At 45.3% G+C, this 18,940-nt stretch overlaps 1 protein-coding gene across 8 annotated transcripts in view; it reads left to right on the top strand.

Annotated features, from left to right (window-relative positions):
• The window catches only part of IPPK (inositol-pentakisphosphate 2-kinase), a 1,128,404-nt gene that overhangs the window by 112,511 nt on the left and 996,953 nt on the right, over positions 1–18,940 (top strand). For all 8 annotated transcript variants that reach the window (XR_012235280.1, XR_012235279.1, XR_012235281.1 and 5 more), the window contains exon 3: positions 5,692–5,787. Coding sequence is in view for 5 of the 8 variants with exons in the window: in XM_073592668.1 (XP_073448769.1) it covers positions 5,692–5,787 (96 nt within the window). In the remaining 3 variants the exon portion in view is untranslated. The remainder of the gene's footprint in view (positions 1–5,691; positions 5,788–18,940) is intronic.

The raw sequence follows: 18,940 nt of genomic DNA, 5'->3' as shown, positions 1-18,940 counted from the left end.
GTCTCTGAATACGTCATTAGTGAAGTCCTGAAAGGTGGCAGAAGCATTACAGAGGCCGAAGGGCATGACCAGATACTCAGAGTGGCTTAATCTGGTACGCAAAGTGGTTTTCCACTCATCCCCTTCGTGGAAATGGACCAAATTATAGGCCCCTGGCAAGTCCAACTTGGTAAAGACTGTTGCGGATCTTAATCTTTGGAACATTTGGGTACAAGAGGAAGGGGGTAGCAGTTCTTTACCAAAATCTTATTCAGGTCCTGGTAATCCACACGTGGTCGCAAAGAGTGGTTCTTTTCAACAAAAAATATTCCTGCTCCTGTTGGAGAAGTAGATGGGCGGATAAACCCTTTCTCTGGGTTTTTGTTGACCTATTCCTTCTGAGCTTCCGATTCCCTTTCTGGGAATATTCGCCTGAAGGGAATCTCGGCTCCAGGAAGCAATTCAATCGGTCAATCATATGGCCGATGAGGAAGGAAAGTCAGCCTCCCACTTGCTAAAGACCTCAAGATATTCATGATAGAAATCGGGCACAATTTGATACATCTCCCTATCCGAGTCTATGCATAACCAGGTCATAGAAGCATCTGGAGGTTCTGTCAAACAATGTTCCAGACAATAGTGAGATTGAAAACTGACTTTTCCGGTAACCCAATCAATCTGTGGATTGTAAGCTTGCAGCCAGGGTAGGCTCAAGATAACAGGGAACAATGGGAATGTAATGGTATCAAGGCTTAACAGCTCTTTTATGTTTTTTTTTTTTTTTTTTTTGGGGGGGGGGGGGGGGGTTTAACAACAGGTAATGGAGGTGTCTTTTGAGTTACCAGTCCTGTTTTAATACATGAGCCATCTGTCAGGTAAACTGAAAGTGCTTGAGTTTTTGGTTGTAGAGTAATGCGTTGCTTGGCTGCAAAAGTTGTCAATAAAGCAACTGCATGCTCCAGAGTCAATAGCGTTGATGTGAACTGCTCCTTTCGGCAGCTGGAACGAGAGTGGAATGGCTAGGTGAGTTGTATTGGCAGACAAAGATGATAGGTTAACAGGAGAAATAGCTGGACACTTACACATCTTTGCAGGACAGGTACGCGCATAATGGCCAGTATAGGTTATTTTGTCGTCAAATAAGGTGTTTCTCCGATGTCAGCGATGGACGCATCAATCCAAGTTGCATGGATTCTGGAATGTCCGGTGCAGGATTGGCAGGAACAGGACTTGTAGGAACAGAGTGAGTAGAAACTGAAACCCTTGGTGTCATCCATACAGGTCGGAACTGCTGGGTAGACATTTCTAGACAGTTCACGTAGTCATCAGTCAATCTTGACAGCTAAAGTAATTGGGGCCTCCAAGGTGTTTGGTACTCCGAGCTGAGCTAGTTTGCCTTTGAAACCTTCAGAGAGGCCTAGGCAAAACTGATGTCAGAGCTGCGTCAATCCACTGTGTATCTGCGCTCCAGCGTCTAAAGTCCATTACATAGTCCTCGGCCTCCCTGCGACCTTGCTGGAGTGTAGCTTCTGCTGTGACAGTTCTTTGCGGATATGTGACGGATCTCGGATACCCCGTCTGGGCACCTCTGCCAGAACTGTCTCCTGTTCTCCAAACGCACCCTCAGCCGGCCGACTCGCCATAACCAGCCCTTAACCCCCAATCACAAGGCAAACCACTCAGATGTTGAGGGTTAAACATGCAGAGCATGAACTGTTAAGTACAAAACATACACCTTTAAACACGGTTAGGGACACTCCCCTTAGCCTTGTCATAGAGGGGGTATGGGACAAGGAAAAACCAATGGGAACCCGACACTTGTACATTCAAACAGAAACTACAGTTGAAACACATAAAGGGATTTTGACAAGCAGGCAGCCCCTCCTTACACATCCCCTGCTGGGATTCGTCTCCACACCTTTTGTCTACATGTCATGACATAACATAATTAAACACAGTAACAAGAGGGGGAGGATGGGGAGAAGGGATGCAACTTACATAGGGACATCATTACATTATCCCAATGCCATTTTGTCCCCAAGTCTCGTAGCCGCAAGCTTTGGGCATACCACCATCTTGAGTGAGGGTGGCCAGGTGCTGGCAGATCTCATCTGTTGGAGAGGTCCTTCTTGCAGGCTCAGACATGGCTGTCTGATACTGTCACGTACCTCGTAGCAGAGCCTGACGTGTAGAGGGAGACCTCTCGTACAGCCCCGGCTCAAGGGCCACTGGAGTTGCGACCGTGCCAGCTAGAGCGTGATGAGGTGCCTGCAGGATCTCCTATTGGTTGCAGAAGTGTGTGGCAGGTGTGTCACCTGAGCTGGGCTGGATGGCAAAAGCAGCAGATGGCAACAGGATCTGCAGATGCAGGCACACGGCAGATGTAGGCACAGTGCCACCAGGCACTATGCAGAGCAGGACAGACAGATAACTGGATGCAAAGTCAGACAAGCCAGGTTAGCAACAGAGCATAAACAGCAGGCAGAGGTTGGCAACAGGATATTGGGCAGGTGGAAGATATAACAAAGTCTTTAAGGCAAGCCGAGGTCAGGATAGGAGGAGAGCAAGCATGATCAGGATAAGCCGGGTCAAACAAGAGTCGAGCAGAGGTCACAGGAACAGATATACAGGGTAAAGCTGCAGATCCGACAGCAAAGCACTAGTGCAGCTGCTGCCCTTATATAGGCCATTTGGCGCCAGCATTAATGGCTAATGTGTGTGCACATATGCGTTCACCTGTTGGTGCTAATGGTTCAAGACGGGAACCTGCAGATGCATGTCTGCGCATGCGTATCTGCCTAGGAGCTTCGGCTGCACTATGGCCAGCACGTCCCTGACAGCCCCTAAATCATTATCCCCTTCTGCACACTCCATTATGAGATATCACATGCAGGCTCAGTATATTACCAGGGGTTTAGAATCCCCTTGCTTCCACTTACTCCTTGCTTCAAAAAATTTGGATGAAGGTGCACTCTCTACACGGTTTACAGACTGCAGTCCTCTCTGGCATAACGCCACGTATCCAGAACTGGTGAAGTTGCTATGTAGGGAACAGTGGAAAAGTTGGGGTATCACCCTCCTTGTGGCAGGTCTTTTGGAATGGGGCACTTTGCTCATTTGAGGATCTGCAGGCTACTTTCCACCTCCCTTCCATGATGCAGTTTCCCTACTTTCAGCTCCAGCATGCGGTGCATGCTCATGGCATAGCCGTTGACTGGTCTTTATCCCCCACGCCTATATTTTGGTTTGTTCAGTCTGTGGCGGATACAAAGGGCTTTCTCTCTAGTTGCTATGGTGTGCTACTATCTTCTTACCTAGAAGACCATCCATGTATGGCTAAAAAAAGTGGGAACAGGATGTAGGCCCGTTAGAAGATGAACTTTGTGATAATGTCCCAGACTCAGTTTTACATAGCTCTCTCAACACTGCCCAGAGGCTTTCCCAACTTTTATATTGTGCTTAGGGTTCATTATACCCCTCTAAAATTGCACCACATGGGTATCTTACAAACCCCCTTTTTGTGCTAAATGTGCTGCTACATCCGGAGACCTCATACCTTTACTATTGAGATGCCCCAAACTACACCGCTTTTGGGCGGCAGTTGTTAGCACCATTATTCTGTGTTCCATATTACGGTCCCTCTTGATCCTACCAGGTGTGTTCTAAGTATTTTAGATGACCTTCCACTAACAAAAGTCCAGAAGGTAGCGATTAACAGAGGCTGGTTCTAGGCCCATAGACTTCTACAACAGTGGAAAACAGACAGGGCTGCTACCCACAGAGAATGGGTACTCAGTATGGGCTATACCCTTAGACTTCAAAAAATAATCTTTTAACATAGAGGAAAGTGACAGGTTATGGGGTGACTGGTTGGCAGAACCTAGCCTGGCTCCAATGGATCGGGTGTTGGCCTGTTATTTGGAAGGCCCTTCTCCTGAGGGGCCTTTGTAAAATGTATCTTTTTTTTTATAATAATACTCCTTTATCCAGTCTGTAGGTTGTGTATGTATTTGTATTCTATGGGACTGTGCCTTAGGAATGTTTGCTGTAATTTGTATGCACTATGCCATGTGTAGCTCAGGGGCAGCTTGGACACATACTGCTGCCCTCTATTTCGGTTGTATGTAATTTGTTTGTTAATAATTGATAAACTTTATTCCTGATTTAAAAAGGAAAAAAAAGTATACTGTGTGGCGCTTTGCCCCCATAGCCTTGTGATTCATTTTTAGTTCCCTGTGAATGTAAGTACCATTGGTCACCATGGTAGATGGCTTGTAGTTCTCAAGAGCTCTTATAAGCGTTCTCATAGTACATTGATTCTTCTAGCAATTCAGAACGGGAGGTACAGGCAGACAACTGGAGAGTCTGCAGAATCCTGGGACTGCATTGCGGGTACAATGCTTTACAGGCTGCAGTGTAACAAAATAATAAATGCACATTTATTTATTTATTTTTTTTTTTTACCTGTAAAAATATGTGCATTTTATTTGTGTGTGTGTGTGTGTGTGTGTGTGTGTGTGTGTGTGTGTGTGTGTGTGTGTGTGTGTTTGTTTGTTTGTTTTTTTTTTGTGAAAGCTGAACATATCCTTTTAAACCTCTGAACTCACGGGTTTGGTGTTCTCCTTGCTATTGATGTGTGTTGTGTCGTCGTGTCCCTAAGGTCCTCGAGAAAGAAAGTTGTTGATGCCTGTGAGTCTGGTAAGGGTATTAAAAAAAGATTGACAAATTATTTAAATGTAGATGCATTTTCCTTACTGTGAAATGATTACAAGTAGCATGGCCCAGCAGATTCAACCCAGGAGCTTGACCATTTGATGTTAAAAGAAGTCTCCAAAAAAAAAACAAAGCAAAAAAAAAAACACATTTTATTGTTGTATTAGAAGTAACTCTTGCGGCAGTTGTGCTCAAATTTCATGCATCTACAATCGGAAAGCTATTGCACCAATTCAACCTGCATCAAAGTTGTTTTACAAAAAGTCTTAGTCCTAAAATGTCCAAAATTCTGGAACAATGTGCTGAAGATTGATCAATCAAAGATAGTTGTTTGACACAGTAACAATAATCGTGTTTGCTGTAATCCAAATACAGTACCTAAGGTGAAGAACTATACATTTTGCATCATATCAAGTGTGCTTGATGAGAACATGAGGACATCTATTCAAAAGCTGAACCTGAACCAGAAATAAATCCTTCACCATAAAGTACACTACCAATCCCACCAAGGAATGAATCAAAAAGAAATAGAAAGTTATGAACTGTCATAGTCGCAGCCCTGAGTTGATTCCTGTGTAAATGGTGTAGGAGGATTTTGAAATGGGCAGTCCAGGAAAGGAAAGCGAAAAACATCTTGCAATTTACGGAACTGGTCAAAAGTCAATGCCAGAGACCAGTGAGGAGTTGTACAAAATGCCTAGAATAAGTAATTTCTGCTTAAGGTAGCAATACCAGCTGATGCCAAGAGTGTACTTACTTTTTCATAGTACACATTATGTATAACATATCATACAATAACAAGAAATAAGGTTTTGAAAACCACACACAAGTGTTAATCACATTCCATGATCTTTTTGCATGTATATATGTAATATTTTACATTTCCTTTAATTATATACTGCTTCACAAGTTTCAAGGTAATTTGCTTATATTGACTCTGATATATCTATTCTGTTTATTCCTGTCATTTGGTTGACATTTTATTTGTTTTGATTTCAGACAGCAGATAAAGTCTATCAGCATTTGCACAACATCCTAGATTTTGGGAAGCATGTCATGAAGCAATTTCTAGGAGAGAACTATGTTCACCATGGAGTAAGTAAACATGAAATTGATATAGAATTTGATAAGAATACTTTTTTATTTTAGTGTGACAAAGTAATTGGTTAAAAAAAAAAGCATACTATTCATGTATGAGCAGAGCTCTTACACACATGACGGTGTCAAGGCACCCTTCATTCCACTAGTTTATAAGGTTAGGACATTGACATCAGAGGTATGCAATATCCTATTCACTTCTGTTTACTGTATTAGATTGGTGGTGTCATTGGGGTATATATAGGAGCAGAAAAAGTTGTCTGATAGCTTACCCTTCCACTAATATGGTGGTTGATGTACAGCACTGTAGGATGAATGAAAAAGTGGCACAGGCAGCTAGAGAATGCCTAATGTACATATTATATCACTGTCTTCTGATTTGTCTCACAATACCTAAAGGATCAAGTTGCCTAAATCTAGGTCCTCTGTTACATAGTGTATAAGGTTGAAAAAAGACGCAGGTACAGAGATACAGGGGGAAAGGGTAGTTTGGTATTTCAAAGATGATAATGGCGAGTAAGTCACCTTCATGCAAGGTCTATCATAGGACCTGGAAGGCCTACTTTAGTTGGGGTAAGTCTCTGGCTATTCATACCTGATATGTTTCAAATGGCAGTTTTCTTTACTTTTTGTGAGCATGGGAGATCGGTGTTTTTGCTTTGAGTACTTGAAAGGGCCTGGTGTTGGCAGTGGCAATACTCTTCCGTCTTTTGACCAGACATTCCTTGGTGCCCACTAGCAGAAAAAACACTTTGCTCTTCCACCTAGACTATCTTTCCCAACACAACATGCCAGAATTCTCACCTCCTTTAATGCAAAGAAGAGTCTCGGCACCCCTGGAATGAGTACCCAGCTTCTCAATGACTTGGGGAAAAATGAGGAAACATATTGTCTTATTCAGAAAACCTTTTTTTTTTGGCTCAGAACCCTAAATTGACCAATCGTGGACAATAATCACTCTCATAACATCTCTTCCCTACTGGTGAAATCAAAAGGGGTTAGCATTCTGATATCATGACTTATCCCATAGCAACTAAAGGGAGAGCTAATAGGCAATTCAGGCAGACTATTGTCAAGGGCTTTTCTTTTGAAAGGTGAGGTTACTTAATATGTATTCCACAGTTTAGAAGTATTTCTCAATGCAAAGCTGAAGCCAAAACTTGCCTACAAAATCTTAGCATCCTGGATGCATGGAGGTCTCTTCATCCAACTGACAAGAATTATATCTTTTTCTCTCAACTACACCAGTTCTGTTCTCACTTGACCATTTTTATCCCACAGCCTCCCCTTAATTTACGTTTAGTGCTTTCATTGGTATCATATCCTTATCCAATCATGTCAATACTTCATGGACCCTCCATGAAGACAAATCACAATGTCATTCCTTCTGGGAATTTACAAATTGCTAGTCTCTTACACCCCCAGTTTAAAGTCTGTTACTCCAACATTTTATATTCCTGTTATTTGTCTGTTGTACCATGTACCATGACCCTTGCATAAAACATAAATGTCAAGCTGTGCTAAAAAAAATAAGATTCATACGGTATTGGGATGCAGAGCGTCCCGATGGTCAGTTGGATTAGAATAAAACGTGAAATACAAATAAAGGTGAATGCAGATATAAACTATATTCAAAGAGTAATTGTCAGGTCACCTGAGTCCAGGTGACAGATACAGATGGAGTGCACCGCAAGGTAGTGGACCCTACGGCTGACTGCTGCGGATGGAACACTGGGTGGTTCAGGAAGGCAGGTCCACTAGAGCAACAACACAGATCCCACTGGGAGATAGATCATAAGATTCCCCAGGGCGCGGAGTCTAAGAGCCAGCAGGTGTTCGCCAGAGCCTCTAGTGGTGAGGATGGACTGCGCTGCAACTGGCTCCAGGTCGCGGCCCCCAGGGTCTCCCAGCTCACACTTACAGTAGGCTACAGGAGGACAGAGAGGAAGCAGCAGTCCAGGACAACAAGGGATAGTAAGGAGATAAGCCAAAGGTCAGGGCGACTAGAAGACAGGAATAGACAGAGAACACGCCAAAAGGTCAGGGTCACAAGCAAGCAGGAATAGTCCAGAACAAGCCAAGATCGGTAAACCTTATCAGACGTAGGACACAGAGCAATGAGCACACAGAAGCCAAATCGCAATATTGATCAGCGAGGTTGGCTTGCAATGCACAGGTTAATATAGTGTTCCTAATTAGAGGCTGGGGTGGAGCTATGCTGAGGGAAGATTATTTAAGCAGCCAGGTGAGAGTGGCTGGCCTCTAAAGGTGAACACATGGAGGAGAGGTAAGCTGACAGACAAACATTACTGCATAAACATGACGGCAATACCCACAACTAGACCTAATATCCAAAAAAAGGAAGGGCAAGAGAGAAGGGATAAAACAGACGGGGAGGGGGGAGAATGAAATGGCAGATGTCCCTAGTGTGGGAAGAGAACAAGGTCAAAGGGAAAAGAAAGGATAAACAGCTAGTAGACAGCTGGTACCTCTCACCCAGGTGAGTAGAACTAAATCCAAGAGATCAGCCAGATTGCAAGACCTCCCGGACATATGTGTCAGTATACACAAAGAGTTGCCAGGGTTTCCAGGTCTCACGAAAGGTCCCGGGTTGTGTAAGGTGGTGGTAAGATCTTTCATATCTCTCAGTTAATTTACTTTAGAAACCCACAGGGCTTTGAATGGCAGGGTCTCCGATCTCCAACAGAAGGAGATGCACGCCCTGGCTGCATTCAATAGCTGGATTGTAAGAGAGGCCTTGTATTTCTTACTCATTCGCAGTGAAAGATGGAGCAAACAAGCCGCAGGATTCCCCTCCAAGTCGACATTTGTCAGATGCTCGATCGTGCCAGTCACCTCACACCAGACTGGTTCGAGAATAGGACATTCCCAAAAGATATGGAAGCCACACCGCCAACACAGACTAGGAACTTGAGGGAAGAAACTGTGCAGAATGGTACGTACTCTGTACCACCGAGTCAGAATTTTGTAACAGGTCTCTTGGACTCTGGCAGCTATGGAGGACTTCTGTGCAAAATGAAGGATCTTCTCCTTCTGGGAGTCGGTGAATTGGGTATCCAGGTCCGATTCCCACCTGGACAGAAATGGGGGGACAAAGCCTTCTGCCGGTTGAATCAAAAGGGTGTAGGTTGGCCAGAGAATATGGCGGACCGGCTCCCCTCTGTGATAAATATTTTCCAATTTCATGAGCTGTCGAGATATGCCCGGGGTCCACGAACACCTACGAAGAAAAGTACGCAGCTGGAGACCACTCCAGAAGTCCAACGGGGAGGTCTGCGGCAGACACCCTGGCAAAGGAGGAAAGTTGACTGTCTGGACCCACAGAGTCGCAGAGATGAAGTTGTCCGCTCGCCTCTAGTCACAGGAAGTGAGGGTTCTGAAAGCCAGGTACAAACTCTGGATTGCCCAGAATCGGTATAATAGGGGAGGGCGATGGCGACACTAAAGAGTGTTGGAAGGCTTCCCTAGCCACCAACAGTTAGAGGATTTGGGACTTTAAAAGAGACGCAGGTCTCCATCCCTGTTAAATGCATGAAAAGGAGGGATTTTGGGCCTTTGAATGAGGTTGGTAGATGTGGCCAAAGGATCAGTCAGTTGTAAAAAATCATTTTATTGGTAAAAAATAGATAACATAATAACAAACCAAATGTCGGATAGCAGTCACATAATGTATACGCAATGATAGATACATTGTGAACAAGGTAACAACTCATATGATGCAGAGCAATGATCCTTAATAGATGATAAAACCATTCTAAAATGCACATAATCACAAAACTGCTGGATAAAATCATACTGATATAAAAGACCTTATTAGAGAAATTATTCGGGTGGGAAGTAAGGTGATCCGTTAAGTAAAAAAATCAGATCATCTACAAATGCGGTCGCCTTGTGCATCCTTCACGTTTTTTGATACCCGACAATGGCCATGTCTGCCCTCACTGTACACGAAAAGGGCTCTAGGGAGAGTATACATATCAGGGGACAAAGGACAGCCTTGCCTTGTGCTGTTAATAATATTGAAGAAACTAGATCTTGTCTCATTCACCTTAACCGCGGCTGTGGGGTGGGAGTAGAGAGACAATATTGGAGACCAATGTGTTCAAGGGTGGCCCGTATAAAAGTCCAATTTACCCGGTCGAAAGCTTTCTCTGCGTCCATAAACAGCAATAGAAGAGGCTGGTTCGATGATCTGGCTGCGTGGATCAGGTTCACCACCCGCATGGTATTGTCGCGAGGCTCTCGAAGAGGCACAAAGCCTGCCTGATCCCTATGGACAAGACTCGGAATATGCAACCTATTGGCTAGAATTTTAGCCAATAGTTTCAAATCAGCGTTCAGGAGTGCTATCGGATGATTGTTTCTACACCGCAGTGGATCCTTCCCCTCCTTTGGGATCAGAGAAATATAGGCTCTCAGGGTGTCTAGCAGGAAGGATTCCCCTTCCGAGAATAGCATTAGGGGCAGAAACCAGGGGTCACAAAAGCATCTCAAAGAAGGTCTTGTAATAAGTTAAAGTAAGGCCATCGGGGCTGGGGGCCTTTTTTGGTTTTGAGTGAGCCAGAGCGACTCCCAATTCCTCAATTGTTATATGCTCTTTCAGTTCCTCTTGTACTACAAGAGGGAACGAAGACATGCCAGAGGAGGTTGGGAGGGGGAGACTGCGGGGGGGACACCACCTAAGTTGTAAAGGCCCTCATAGAAGGACCTAAACTCCGCCGCCATATCAGAAGAAGTAGTCAACCTCCGTCTTGAGGGGGCCATGATGCTGGAAATGTACGTTTTCAAGTGGGGACCACACAATGTCCGTGTAAGCAATGTGCCCGCTTTGTTCGAGAATTCATACATTGTACGATGTGCCCAGGCCAGTTTTTGCTTAGTTTTGTGGAATATAAGTGAACGGAGTTCTTTGCAAACTCTAAGGAGATAGATATAACCTTGATAGGTTGATTGGGCAAGAGTGGCCTTATGGGAGCATTCCAAATTGTGCATCTGGGTAAAAAGTTCTTCCATACGGCGAGACCTCTCCCTTTTAAGGCGAGCTCCTATTTTGATCAATGCGCCCAGGACGACTGTTTTATGGGCCTTCCACACCACCAAAGGATTGATGACTGAGGCTTCATTGATGGAAAAATACTCCCGTAAGTGGTCAGGAGCTCGGAACGGATGTCTTCCGATTTGGAGCAGAGACTCATTTAGTCTCCAGAATGGAGGGGTCTGAGTCACTGGTCCCAGTTGGAGTGTCATGTGGACCGGGGCATGATCAGAGAGAGAGATAACATTGATAGAGGTAGACACTACTCCTGGATAAGTCTTATCAAGAGAGAGTCCAGCCTTGAGTAGGTGTGATGGACCGGGGAAAAAAAAGGATAGTCATGGTCCTGCGGGTGTAGTAACCGCCAGGCCTGCCTTCATCTGCCGAAGGCGAGAATAGGGGAGGTGAGAGGAGCCTTGTGAAACATCCAGTAGCGAGTCCATAGCGAAATTGAGGTCTCCCCCAAAAATAAGGAGACCTTTCGCGAACTCCAGGAGCTCTGGGTGAAGCCTCCGCAAAAACTGGGGGTGGTCCACATTTGGAAAATACACATTCACACAAACACCTTCCCCCTCAGGAGGAGAAGACGACCCCGGGTGTCCGACTGTTGTCCCTCCAAAAGTCCAGGGAACCGATTTTGCAAGCAGGATGCTTACCCCCTTAGACTTGGAGATGGGAGAAACACACTGATATGGCGTTGGAAATGCCCCATTAGTCAATTTAAGGATATGGTCACCACGGAAATGCATTTCCTGTAGGAAAGCAACTTGGGTTTTACTTTTTCCTGAAACCAGCCAACAGCTGGGAGCGTTTCTCAGGTGTATTACAACCCCGCATATTGAGAGAGGTGATCGTAAGGAGACCCATCCTGTCCACTTACCAGTAGGCGGACCCAGTAAAGTATGCGAGATGAACCCAATCGACGGATCTCCCTGGGGCGAGAGGCAGAAAACAAAAACGGAGAAAGAAAGAGAAGAAAAAAAAGTGGGGGAGAGAGGAGAAGGGAAGGGAAGGGAGAAATCTACGAATAGTGTAAGTAAGCCAAGGACTGTGGCTAAGCACCGGTAGTGCCCAATCAGGAGTCCTCCCTATTTTTGGGGGTGAATGGAGGGCTAGGAGTCATCTGAATCGAGCAAGGAAAACAAAAAATATTAGGAGATGCACGAGGTGAGAACATCGAGAACTACATTATAACTATTAATAAAGCCAGTAAAATTAGAGTACAAATAATAGATGTGAAAATCAAATATGGGGAGCAAGGTAAGAAAGAACCATTAACTGAGACCATACTGTGGTGGTGGACCTGGGGGAGCACTCATAATGATAAAACTCCAGGCGGGCGGCAAATGATAGCCAACAGATGGAGTGTAGAACATTTACTCCGCACCCCAGGGCACCAGGACAGAGGGTCCGAGTGACAAGATGCACATACCACATTTGGGGTTAGAGAGCAATACAGGTATCCAACAGTAGTACCATAAACATGAAATACACACCCATGCCAGACAGGTCCCACCACCCCATCAACAAATTGGAAACCCCTGTGACCTGCCAGGGGGGGTTAGAAATAAAGGGGGTGTTCAAAGGTCGAGTCCCCACTAGTCAGTGCCACGTGGGGTCGACAGACTAACAGTCAAATCTGACAGCGGGGGGTAGAGGTATCGGGGTGTGGAGCCTGTTTGCAGATCCCACAGTCCTGAACACCAGTCGCCCCCTCCCCATCACCTAAAACGGTGACAGATGGGGGAGAGCGGCATCGACAACAAAAACCAAACCCAACAAATACAACAAATTTAAATTGTATTTAAATTTGGTAGACTGAGCCAGGAGCAGAGTAGTTGTTATATTCCTGAAGGCTCTAGACCAAAAGTCTGGGGACCCGGAGTGAAATTGGGTAATTTTTGGTTCAGCGGAGAGGTGACAGCTTGGAACATGGCAAGGAGAATAGTATTGTGTTAAACAGAGCCAGTAGTCAGAAATCATGGGATCCAGAGAGAAGTTTCACTTTGTTCTAGTAGAAAAGTAAATGTCAAACATGTCGGCAAAGCCCAGAGAGTCAAGGCTGGATAGGAGCCTGGACACCCAGTTCATTGGGTCTGAGATATAAAGGCCGCTGGGACTCGGGGGGGGGGGGGGGGGGGGGGGTCAGGCCTAAGGAGAGGTTGGATGAGATCTAGGGGTCTCGTGACTTGAAGCACGAGAGCGCGGTCGCTGTATCCGTTGTGGTCTTGGTAAGGGTGGGCCGAGCGCCTCATGGGTGAGCAGATAGTCATGCCAATTGGGGAAGCTGATAGCAGGCTTGTTTAGGAATCTGAACAGCTCTGGGAGCTGGTTAGGGAAACAAAGATAGGAACGAAGATAGAAGTCAGATCCCTGCTCCTGCACAATTAGATGGAAAGGGTGGCCCCATCGATAAGTTGCGTCTGCTTCGCGAATTGCTTCAAGAAGAGGTCGTATTAGCCCCCACATGGCCCGTGTCTGCCTGGAAACATCTGGATATATCCATATAGGAGCTCCCTCAAATTCAATGGGGCCCTTCGACCAGGCCTGTCGTAGGATCTCTTCTTTAACAGTGAAGAAGTGGACCCTGCGCAGGACGTCCCGTGGGGGGTCCAGGGGAGCAGGGCCTTGTGTGTAGGAGGGGGACACCCTCAGGCCTGGCACTCGGTGCACCCTGTCCAGCTCCAGTTCGGCAGGCTTGACCAGTACCTGGTTCAGGATAGCCATCACTCTGGCACGTAGGTCCGGGCCCATTGTGGCCCCTGGGATGCCACGGAGGCGTAGATTATTTCTCTAACTCCTATTTTCCCCATCTAGCTGCAGCTGGACTTCAATAAGATGGCGGTGGAAGGCCTGGTGTTCCAGCTCTAGAGTGGTGACGCGGGCCTCTGTAGCATTGATAGATGATTCCAGGTCTGTCACCCGTTCTTCCATCGTGTCCACCTGCTGGTGTAAATCATGGAGCTCTCTTGTGAGAGCCTTGACACATAGACTGCAGGTCCTGTTTAGTGGGCAACTATATCACGGAGGGCTACCTCTGAGGGGCAGCCTGCCCCGCCATTTGACTCAGATGCATGCTGCGAGTCTGACTGCGGGAGGTCCGGGGACAAGAAAGAGTGGACGATCGGCGGGTGAGGACAAGTACCCTGCAGTCCCTGCTTGCGTAGCTTTCTTACTTGAAGTGGTGGCACTCACCTGCCAGTCCTTCCGCTATCCTGTTTCAAAATGACCATGACAGGGCATGGAAGCTCATCCATTCCAGCAAGGTTAGTTGGCTTTGCATTTTACTTGGCAGCAAAACCTGTACTCCAATGGTCCGACTAATGCTGACATGCCCCCCTGCCCAGCTGTGCACTGGTAAGGTCCGTGTACTGCTTTTTCTCTGTCTGACATGCTGGGGAACGTTTGGGGGGGGGTTGCGGGTCGGGGTGAAGTTGGCTTGGTTAAAATGTGTTTACCAGCCCCGTCCCTGTAGTACAGTGGACATAGGCACTGATTGTTCCTGTGTCCACTGACAGCTGATAAATAGTAAACTGCGAGTGTTACTATGTATCAGACTGTCATTTTATGAAAGAATGAGGCATCTCTATACAGATTCCTTGTTTCATTCATGTAAAGATCTGCAGAGAAGGGTACCATCTTCAGTCCCTTTCTCTGTCTCAAAAAAGAGATATTGAGGTCCTCAGGTCCATTTGCACTCAGCCTCTCCACGGTGATGAGGCCCCCCCCCCCCCCACAATGCTCTGCGCCTGAGCCCAAACTTTTTCAAGCCCATTTAGAGCCTCGGGCTCTAATCATGTGGCTTGAAAAAAAAAAAAAACTCATGCAAAAGTATGAGTCTGGCGCGGAGTGGACTCTGTTACCCTGATCCACCTCTGTTCCGCTGAAGTAGAACGAACACGGACACAGCCCGCTGTTCTCTGAGGCGGTCAGGAGGAAACTGACTGCCTGTCCATTTCCATCAGATCTGCTAGATGGATGGGGACTGGGATCCATTGTTTTTAGCTGACTAGCTGGATCGGATGCAGGCGGGTGTAAACGGACACTTGTCCATTTACATCATGGATATCTCCATAAAGAACAATAGGTGGTCTGATTGGGCCCACCTGAAAAACAGACAGGCAGACCCGATTGGTCTTCTTGTGTGAAAGGGGCCTAAGGCCTTGTTCACAGGGCAAACACAGCGTGCGTTTACAGGGGTGCACAGGTGTTCCATGCATCTCTGTGCAGGTAGTCCCATTGATGTCATTTTGGGATGTAGCAACTGCACGAACAGAGCCGTTGCTCCCAATATTGCATCCATGTAAGTCCGCATGCTTGTCCCTGAGCGCTCACTGTCTGTGTTTGGGGTCATGTACCCGCACGGATGTCAGATTGGGAACAGCCTGTGCAGCCGTTGCATCCCAATTGACAAAAACGGGACTGCCTGTACAGGGATGCACGGAACACCTGTGCATCCTCGTTGCTGGTAAACATGGCCCTCCATGGGTGTACTCTTTAGTATGCCACATGTGAACAATGCTTTAGTAGTAATTTAGCAGGAATTTTGTAAGTTATGTTGTGTTTTATGTGCACTATTAATGATTTTGGTGTATTTTTGAGAAAATAACGATCTGATGTACATTTGCGCAATTATTGCCCAAAAAATCTGTAGCACTTCTTTTAATTCTACAGGTCATGTGCTTTAAGAAAATTGTCTAATTTGAGGGGTCTTTTCAAATTCTGAAAGCTGTAACTGAAAAATGGCAACCTCTCGGATTTTTAGAGTAAATTTGTTTTTATTTACAGTTTTGTGTACCTTCAGTTTGCACCATTTCACAAATGTGCAATTTAAAATGTACAAATATTTGTTATTTATTAAAACAATACAGTTTTGCCTTTTTATATTTACTAGGAATTTGGCAGGAATTTTGTACATTTTGCCATGTATAAATCCACTTTTAATGATTTTAGTGTATTTTTTGCAAAAACATTTCTTTGATAAATATTTGTGCAAATATCGCGGTGCCTAAGACCGCTTTCACACTGGGGCATTTTTCAGGCGCTTTCTCATTAAAAAAAGCATCTGAAAGAAGCCGCATCTGCAATCCCAATGTGAAAGCCCGAGTGCTTTCACACTGAGGCGCTGCGCTGGCAGGGCGTCAAAAAAAGTCCTGCAAGCAGCTTCTTTGCAGCGCTTTAGGAGTAGTGAATACACTGCTCCTAAAGCGCCCCCTTCCCATTGAAATCAATGGGAAGCGCCTGCAAAACGTATTGGAAGCGGCGCTTTGTGGGCGCTTTTAACCCTTTATTCGGCTACTAGTGCGGGTTAAAAGCGCCCCGCTAGCGCTCAAAAAAACGCCAGTAAAGCGCTGCTAGTTTTACCGGCGCTTTACCAGCGTTTTTCGGGCTCTGGCAGTGTGAAAGGGCTCCTAAAAATCAGTAGCGCCTTTTTTTTTTTTTTTTTGTATAATCTGTTTTTCTTTTTTTAAGTTTACAACACAAAGAGACTTCACAACAGGATAACATCCAACCAGGAGAAAAGGGAGAAGGGGAAGGGAGGAGAGGAAGAAGATGGGAAGGGGGTAACAATGGGGGAGCTTGTAATCCAGTCAAGGTATAATCAATAACCATGTGGAATGGTAGGCATGTCCACATTTATCCGCCATGAGAGCACCCTTCTTGTCCTGGACAATCGATCCCTATGGACAAGCCTCCCTTCCCAGTTCGGGGGGAGGTAGGGTGACCATAAGCTTTAGGCCCGTAAGCACTGTACACATGGCCTCCGTTGTGCATACATCATGAGTGTAACCCAAAAAAAAAAAAAATTTAAAAAAGGCCTGCTGCAGTCAATAACCTGTTGACCGTCCAGAGGGTTTGACGAGGAAAATAGAGAGAAAGGAAAGGAGTTTTGAATAGGAAAAGGATGGTTAGGGATAGCAAGCCAAGGAAAGAGTAGAAGGCAAGCAGAGCTGGTCTCACCGGATATATTGAAGTGTCTGGTCCACTTTAAGCAGACCTCGAAGAGGTTGAAGGACGGTTCGCCTGGACACGGCTTCCAAAGGAGGGATCTGCCAGAGCAAGCAGGGCTACATCTAAACTAGATGATAACATCGTTGTGTCGTGTGTGGGTTTTCCAAGCTGACCACGTTGGGTCGAATATCGCACGAGTGTTCCTGCAAGTAGCAAGCCAACTTTCCGCCTCCATGATCTCCCCCACCTTCCCCAACCAATCCGCCTCGCTTGGAATATGCAAGCTCTTCCAATGTATAGGAATCAGATGTTTTGCTGCGTTGAGGAGGTGGGGGAGAAAACTTCGTTTATAACGAGACAGGGGCATGGGAGGAACATGAAGCAAAAAGTGCTTTGGTAGCGCAGGGGTTTCTGTGCCCATACAGTCTGAGATGTGTTTTACTAAACATATCCCAAAAAGGGGTCAGCACAGGGCACTCCCACCAAATATGGAGGAACGTGCCTTTCATTGCACATCCCCCTCCAGCACCCGTCAGAAGCAGAAGGGAAAATTTTAGCCAGGGTAGTAGGTACCCTATACCATCTTGATAAAATTTTATAATTGTTTTCCTGGGTCTTTGAATCTACCGAGCTTGTGTGGGTCAGGCTGTATAAGTGGTGGAGCTGTTCCTCTGTGAATTCAAATTGGAGATCTCTTTCCCATTTTTTGATAAACTGATGTTTGGGGTTTGGTGTTGCTGTCTCTAGTAATCTATACAGTGCCAAGATCATGTGAGGTGAGGGATCTGTAGATGCCCACATACTTTCAAATTCTGTCAGTGTGGCTTTGATCGGTGCCTGTCTGGTACATTTAGCTATAAAAGTCTCTAACTGGCGGTGTCTCCAGAAGTCAAAGGGGAAGCTGCCATAATCGTAGGGTGGAGAGTGGAGTCAATGAGCCCCCCTCAATGAATTTTGCCAGACTAACCATCCCATCCCCCAGCCATGTCTTAAGTGAGGTTTTCTATTCCCCCGGAGGAAACCATGGGTATCCACCCACAGGCGCCAATGGAGACGTCCGTGGCGCCAGGGCCAGGCGTGTGTTCACTCCATCCCATATTTTCAGGGAGTGTGTTGTCAGTGGGGAGACCCAATCAGAAAGCCCCCTGTCCCCAACAGGGACCCAGGGCGCATACGATAGGTCTCGGCCCGCTATTGTTTTCTCCAGGTGAACCCACAGCTTAACCACCTCAATACTGGGCACTTTCACCCCCTTCCTTCCCAGATCAATTTTCAGCTTTCAGTGCTCTCTCACTTTGAATGACAATTACTCAGTCATGCTACACTGTACCCAAATTAAATTTTTTTCAATTTGCTCACACAAATAGAGCTTGCTTTTGGTGGTATTTATTCACCACTTCCTTTTTTATTTTTTGTGATACAAGCGAAAAAAGAGCGAATATTTTGAAAAAAACCAACATTTTCTACTTTCTCTTTTAAAAGAAACCAAAAAAATTAAATTTTGTCAAAAATTTAGGCAAAAATGTATTCTACCACATGTCTTTGGTAAAAAAAAATCCTGATAATTGTATGATCATTGGTTTGTGTGAAAGTTATAGTCTACAAGCCATGCTACGCATTATTGAAAATGTATCAATCCTAATGCACTGATGGCCTAATACACTGATCTCATTTCTTGAGGCCCTAAAATGTCAGGACAGTACAATAACCCCCCAAATGACCCCTTTTTGGAAAGAAGACAGTCTAAGGTATTTAGTAAGAGGCATAGTGAATTTTTTGAAGTTGAATTTTTTTTCCCCCCACAATGCTTTGGAAAATTAAGAATATAAATATATATATATATATATATATATATATATATATATATATATATATATATATATATATATATATATATATATATATATATATATATATATATATAATAAAATTTTTTTTTTTTTTTCCTTCACTAAATTGTCATTGTCAAGTTATTTCTCACACACGGTGCAGACATAATTGCAATTACACCGCAAAATACATTCTGCTATTCGTCCTGAGTATGGTGATACCCCATGTGTGAGACTTTTCCACAGCCTGGCCACATACAGAGGCCCAACATCCACATAGCACCATCAGGCGTTCTAAAGGCATAAATTACAC

This window comes from Aquarana catesbeiana, linkage group LG07 (genome assembly GCF_042186555.1).
Source record: "Aquarana catesbeiana isolate 2022-GZ linkage group LG07, ASM4218655v1, whole genome shotgun sequence".
Classification (NCBI taxonomy): domain Eukaryota; kingdom Metazoa; phylum Chordata; class Amphibia; order Anura; family Ranidae; genus Aquarana; species Aquarana catesbeiana.
This window is presented reverse-complemented; position numbering and strand designations above follow the sequence as displayed.